The sequence below is a fragment of the Pteropus alecto genome, unplaced genomic scaffold (genome assembly GCF_000325575.1).
Source record: "Pteropus alecto unplaced genomic scaffold, ASM32557v1 scaffold30, whole genome shotgun sequence".
Classification (NCBI taxonomy): Eukaryota; Metazoa; Chordata; class Mammalia; order Chiroptera; family Pteropodidae; genus Pteropus; species Pteropus alecto.
In genome coordinates, this window is record NW_006429782.1 from 2990386 (window position 1) to 2996808 (window position 6423).

The 6423-nt window shown below is 55.9% G+C and overlaps 1 protein-coding gene across 1 annotated transcript in view; it reads left to right on the forward strand.

The window, feature by feature from the left end:
* UHRF1 (ubiquitin like with PHD and ring finger domains 1) overlaps positions 1 to 5983 on the forward strand; it is a 27874-nt gene extending 21891 nt beyond the window's left edge. The window contains exons 13-14 of the mRNA XM_025043166.1: positions 1085 to 1183; positions 4492 to 5983. Of these exons, the coding sequence (XP_024898934.1) occupies positions 1085 to 1183; positions 4492 to 4638 (246 nt within the window). The 3' untranslated portion in view covers positions 4639 to 5983. The remainder of the gene's footprint in view (positions 1 to 1084; positions 1184 to 4491) is intronic.
* The last annotated feature ends 440 nt before the right edge of the window (positions 5984 to 6423 follow it).

The following is a 6423-nucleotide window of genomic DNA, read 5'->3' on the forward strand; positions in this document are numbered from 1 at the left end:
CATTTTAAAGTGTCAGTTCAGCGGCATTAAGTGACTTCACATTGTTTTTCAGCCGTCCCCACCGTCCATCTCCAGAACTTTCTCATCGTCCCAAACTGACACTCTGTCCCCTTTGAACACTCACTCCCCTCCCCTCCCCCAGCCCCTGGCTCCACCACCCACTTCCTGTCTCTATGGATCTGAGTCCTCTGCGGACGTCATGGGTGGAATCAATCACATAGCATTTGTCCTTCTGTGTCTGGCTTATTTCACTGAGCGTAACGTCCTCCCGGTTCATTTATGTTGTGGCAGGTGTCAAAGCCCTCTTTAAGGCTGAGTGACATTCCATTGTCTGGACGGACCACGTTCCGTGTACCCGTCGCCCGTTGGTGGACAGTTGGGTTGTTCCACCTCGTGGCTGTTGAGTCGTGCTGCTGTGAGCGCGAGTGTGCGAGCATCTCTCCCAGCCCCTGCTGGCAGTCCTCTGGGGCGTATGCAGACGCTCTGTGATTTACGATGGGTCACATCTCAGTCCATCGAACGTGGAAAATGCACTTGGTGCGCCTAAGCCACAGTGCGTCACAGACGGTCCGGCCGTAAAGGGCTCTGGACGCTCACAGTAGTAGCCTCCACCCGGGCCAGGCCGTCTCGCTGCCGCCGCCCAGAGTCAGTGGAGGGTATTGTACTAGCCCGCGAAAAGATCCGAATTAAAAATCTGAGGTGTGGGTTCTACCGAATTTGGATTGCTTTCACACCATTGCGAAGTTGGAAAATTTTAAATGAAATCATGGTAAGTTGGGGACCGGCAGCGGGGTTGCCGGGTCACGTGGTCATTCTGTGTTCAACTCTGAGGAACCGCCAGTTCAGGCTGTTTTTCTGATCTTCCTGCCCTGAGTGGGGTGTGACATGATGGGTCACTGCAAGCGAGCGATTCGCTGTCCTCTGGCTGCTGCCCCGCCCCCCCGGTGGGAACCAGCTCTCCTTGGCTCGCTCAGTCACTTACACCCCAGGCGGTCTGCCCGTGACCGCTGATGCCCATCCTGTCGCAGGCCCCTGCCTGGAGCGGGGCCCTGCTGGCCTCACGCACCATCTGTTCCCGTTTCAGAAGTTCCTGAGTAAGGTGGAGGAGACGTTCCAGTGCATCTGCTGCCAGGAGCTGGTGTTCCGCCCCGTCACGACCGTGTGCCAGCACAACGTGTGCAAGGTGAGGGCGGCGGGCGCCCAGCGCGCCGTGTGGGCGCGTCGGCCTGGCTCCCGCACACTCCCGGCTCCCAGCCTTCCGTCGGGCCTCGGCATCCGTTTCCCTGGTAACATTGATTATAGTAGCCCCTCTGCCTTCATCATGGGCTCCCATCGCCCCACTTCCTTGCTCCCCGCCCCCCGGGGCCTCCCCTGTGCTCCCGAATCAAACACCAACTCCTCGCCCCAGCCGCCCAGCTCACCCGGGCCGCCCCGCACTCCGCGTCACCTCGCCCCGTGACCTCCAGGCACAGCGGCCCTGTGCTGCGTGTTGGCTTGTTCTCTCTGGAACACTCTCCCCAGCCTCCCATGTACCTGGGGGTCCAGCATCAGGGTGGGAGAGCACTGGCCTGAGGTCTGGTTATGATAAATGACTCAAACAGGTGGCGGGTTGAGGTGTAGAAGCGTGAGGTTCTTGTATCTTAGAGCAGGGGTCCCCAACCCCCGGGCTGCAGAATGGTACCGGTCTGTGGCCTGTTAGGAACTGAGCAGCACTCGTGGACGAGTGATTGAAGCTTCATCTGCATTCGCAGCCGCTCCCCAGCGCTAGCGTCACCGCCTCAGCTTCGCCTCAGAGCATGAGACGTTAGATGCTTAGGAGCACTGGTCCCTGGTGCCAGAAAGGCTGAGACCACTGCCCTAGAGGAGCAGGGGGAAGGCTTCCTGGAGGAGGGGCCTTAGCCCGCCACCTGCAGGGGCCTTGGGCAGCACTGCAGGCAGGCAGAAGGGCTCGTGCGGAGGTCTGGACAGGCAGGCACGTCTGTACAGTTAGGGCCTGCAGATCCGGGGTGTGGGATGGGCAGGCAGGCTCCAGGCTCTGCCTGGTGGTCAGTCTCAGGAGGAAAAGGACGTGATAGACAGATGGGGGCCGAGATTAGACTAGATCAAGGTCTCTCTTTCGGCATTGTGCATTGGGCTGTATCATTCTCTGGCGGGGGCGTCCTGGGTACTGGGGTCGGGGACGAGCAGCATCCCTGGCCCCCCAAGCACACGATGCCAGGAGCACCCTCAGTCCTGACAACACAGGTGTCCCTGGATGGCCGAGGGTCCCCTGGGGGCAGGATCGCCCGGCAGGAGGTGCTGGTCTGAGTGGTTTCTCTGTAGTTTCTCTGGCCGGTCCGTCAGTGGGAACCTCTGGGCAGTGCAGGCAGCAGGTGAGAAGGAACCGTCGCTGCCTCCTGGTCACCCTTGGTCTCTGAGCTGCTGGTGATTTTGTTCCCCGGCCCCTGTCCTCACCTCGGGGCCGTCGGGCCGTCCAGTGCTGGCTGTCACATGGGAGAGACTCAGCCTAAGTGGTTTGGCTTCAGGGTCAGTCCTTCACTTGCCCGCCTCGGGCCCCGCGCCCCGTCCTGTGGCCTGATGGGTTCTTCGGTGTGGGACCTGGAGGCGTGGCAGAGGAGGGTGAGGACCTTCGGAGTCAGCTGCCGGGGTTGGCCCACCCCCCAGCCCTGCCCGTCTCAGTCTGGGAAAGCCCCCTCACCCTCCCAGCCCCTGACAAAGGGCACAGCAGCAGCTTCCTGGCTCTAGGTGACCTGTGCTACAGTGCTTTAGGCCAGCACACAGCGGAGGCATGAGAATGGCGGGAGGTTTGCAGCAGGTCGGGCTGGGTAGTACGGCACAAGTGGACCAGTCGCTGGGGTTCCGGGGACCAAGCGTCTCGGGTCAGTCACCCGTCTCAAAGTGCCACCGCTGTGCGGGAAGAGGGTACTGGCCTTTATGCGTCTGCCCGTGTGACTGGTTACGTCTCCCAGAAACTCGCTCAGCATCTGAGGGATTATGGGACACTGGCTCTGACCCTCTACCCTGGTGTCCCAGCACTTGGTGTTCTCCTTACTCTAAAACTATTTTATCGTAGTAAAGTACACACAATGCAAAATTTACAGCCCTAACCGTTTGTAAGTGTACAGTCCAGTGGCGTTAAGTATGTTTAAATGTGCAACTATCTTCACCGTCCATCTCCAGAACTTTCTCATCGTCCCAAACTGACACTCTGTTCCCATGAAACACTCACTCCCCTCCCCTCCCCCGGCCCCTGGCTCCACCGTCTACTTCCTGTCTCTATGGATCTGACTTCTCTGGGGACCTCCTGTGAGTGGGATCACACAGTGTTTGTCCCTTTGTGACTGGCATATTGCACTGAGCATAACATCCTCAGAGTTCATGGACGTTGTGGCCTGTGTCGGAATTTATTTTTTGAGGCCGAATGATATTTCGTGGCTTGGGTGGACCACGTGTGTGTATCATTCTTTGCTAATGGACCTTTGGCTGCTGTGACTCATGCACGATCAGAACCTGGTTCTTGAATGTGGACCCGAATCTTAGTTTTGTTGAGCACAAAGAGCTACCTTTTGTCTCTGGAATCGAGTCTATAAACTTTATATTGAAAAAGGAACTCAGGAGTTTTAAAAATAGGAAACAAGCCTCGGCATATGTCTGTGGTCAAAGGTGCCGTGGCGTCACAGGCTTCCTGCTGTGTTGACATTCGCCTCTTTACCCCGCTGCCCAATGTCATCCTTCAGGTGGGCACACCTGTGCGGGCCCGTGTCCCCATGTGCATTACCGCCGCCCAGGTGGGTGGGTTCTTCCCTGTTTCTTTGACCGGGACGCTGACTCCAGGGCCCGTCCGCGTCGTGGCTCTGCCTCTGCCTGGCATTCTTCCCCGGCATCACCTGTGAGAACTGAGTGCGAACTGGGAGTGTGCCCGGCGCTGGAAATCCTTCCTTCGCCCCCGTTAGTCTCATTGATGTACATTTATCGAGCATCTGCTGCGTGTCGGGTCCTGTGCTCGGTGCCGGGAGGGTCAGTAAGACACAGCCTCGATTGCAGGCAGTGTCTGGCCTTCAGAGATAAACACGTTAGTAAACGAGCCGGCTCCAGAGCGGAGGTGCTGTTCTGAGGCACACCGGGTGAGGACTGGCTGCGGCGGGGCCGCTCCAGTGTTCCAGGAGTCAGGGATGGGTTCTCCGAGCAGGTGACTTGAGCCAAGGCATGAGTGATGGGAGAGAGCCAGAGGACAGACCTGTCGGGTGGTGTGGCCTGCACGTGCCGAGGCCTTGGGGCCAGGATGAGCAAGGCGTCTCTAAGGGGCCCTGGGGAGGCCGGGCTGGTGATGGGTGGCGAGTGGTAGGAAGTGAGACGGAGGGTCGGGAGGGGCCTCTGGACCTCGCGAGAAGTCGGTATTTGCTCCTGACTCCATCGCGGGGGACAGTGGGCGGCCAGGAGTGGCCCCACTGACGAGGACGGCACGTCTCACCTGCCCCCTTTCCCTCGTAGGATTGCCTGGACAGATCCTTCCGGGCCCAGGTGTTCAGCTGTCCGGCCTGCCGCTACGACCTGGGCCGGAACTACGCCATGCAGGTGAACCAGCCGCTTCAGGCGGTCCTCAGCCAGCTCTTCCCCGGCTACGGCAGTGGACGGTGATCCTCAGCACTTCTCATCGGCGTTTTTAAAAACGCATCCGAGGGGTCTCTGGCCCCCCCCCCCTTGTTTTTTAGTGGGCTTAACTTAAACAGGTAGTTTACTCTCCCCTCCCAAAAAAGCCTCGTCTTCCTGGCTTCGTTTATTTTAATCTATAAATTTGCAAGAATTTGTATTGAGGCTCAAAGAAAGAAAGAAAGTTGGACTTCTCAGTGTTTTATCTTGGTTTTTTAAAAAAAATACAAAGCCTGCAACGTGTCAGCAAAAAAACAAAATTTTTTTTTTTCTGAAGATGGAATTAGAAGCGACCTGGCCCGAAGGCCACTTATGTTCCCAGCACCCGGGTCTCGGTGGCTCCGAGCTGGCGCTGGCTGCCTGCTACGGTCTTCCAGGTCTTCCATGCGTGTGGGCCCGGCCCCCGAGCTGAACACGAGCAGCCTTCCTGACAGCATTTCCCCGCCCAAAACCCAGCCGGACTGTGCCTGGTGGTGGCCCCGGGTGTGCTGTGGCCCCACTGCCATCCATCAAGATGTTGCCGAAAAGAGGAAAAATCCCGTTCAGCCCAGTTTAAACTCTGGCCGCAAAGCCCCCGCCACCAGACGGCTTCTGTGTTTAAGACCCGCAGGCAGAGGCCGCCGCCCCGTGAGCAGAGAGCGAAGGCCACACACAGGCCACCTCCGTGGGACTCTGCTCCGTGGAAAGGCCGGACGTGCAGCCACGTGCCCTCTGAGCTGGAAGGCCGCGGGAGCCGACGCACGAAGCCATGTTCAAGTGCCTTTGGTTCTTTCTTTCTAAACACAGGGCTGTCTTTTAGCACTGAATTACTGAAAATGCCGACCAGATTCTCAGACCGGCCAACCAGTTTTTCCCGAGACCGGGTGAGTGTTTGGGGATGAGTTGAGTTCTGTCGTTCCTTTCAATTGGATTTTCAACTCACCAACTGAGAATTACAAGAGGGAATTTTTTTTTTTTTTAAAGTAAACACTTTTTATAAATGAAATTTTTTTTTGTAGTTACTGTATATGTACCAAGAAATCTATAACTTAGGGTTTGGTTTTTGTTTTTTTTGTTTTTTGGTTTTTTTTTGGTTTTGTATTTTTTTGGAATGATTTGTTAATTTTTCTAACTTTACCAAAGTTTGCAGCTTATACCTCAATAGAACAGGGATATTTTAAATCACATAACTGCAGACAAACTGGAGCAATATTGTTTGAAAAGTCCCCCATCCCCCCATTATTAGGTTGTTAACGTATTAGGAAGAAATGACAAAATTCTGTGTAGGCGTTTTCTAAAAATTCACTCTTTGTCCAGATTTTAGATTGTCAGAATAAATGTCTTTTACAGATGCCTTTGGTTGTGTCTCCCATTTGTAAATTGCTTTGCAGCCCACCGAGCACTGTTCTTAATTCATATTCTCTTCATAAAACCCTACAGGACAGACCAGAGAGCCCCACTTCGCAGAGGGGGACACGGCACCCAGAAGTCAAGAGTGACAGGCAGTGGGGGGACATTGTCTTTAGCCTTAGTGTGGTCCACAAACGACAGCCATGGAAAGTCAAATCCGGCCTTCTAGCTTGGAGCGGGGGGTCACTTACCCTCGAGCAAACCGAGGCTGCAGTGGTCCCCCATGAGACCAGCCCTAATCATCAATCAAGAAGTCCACGACCTTAGAAGGGGTGTCTGGGCCTGGGGAAATTCGGACACCTTGGGTGTAGGGACTGACTCCCTGAAATACTGTTTCTAGCAGAAGTCAGGCTGAAGGTGAGGCAGGTTTAAAAATCAGCTCCG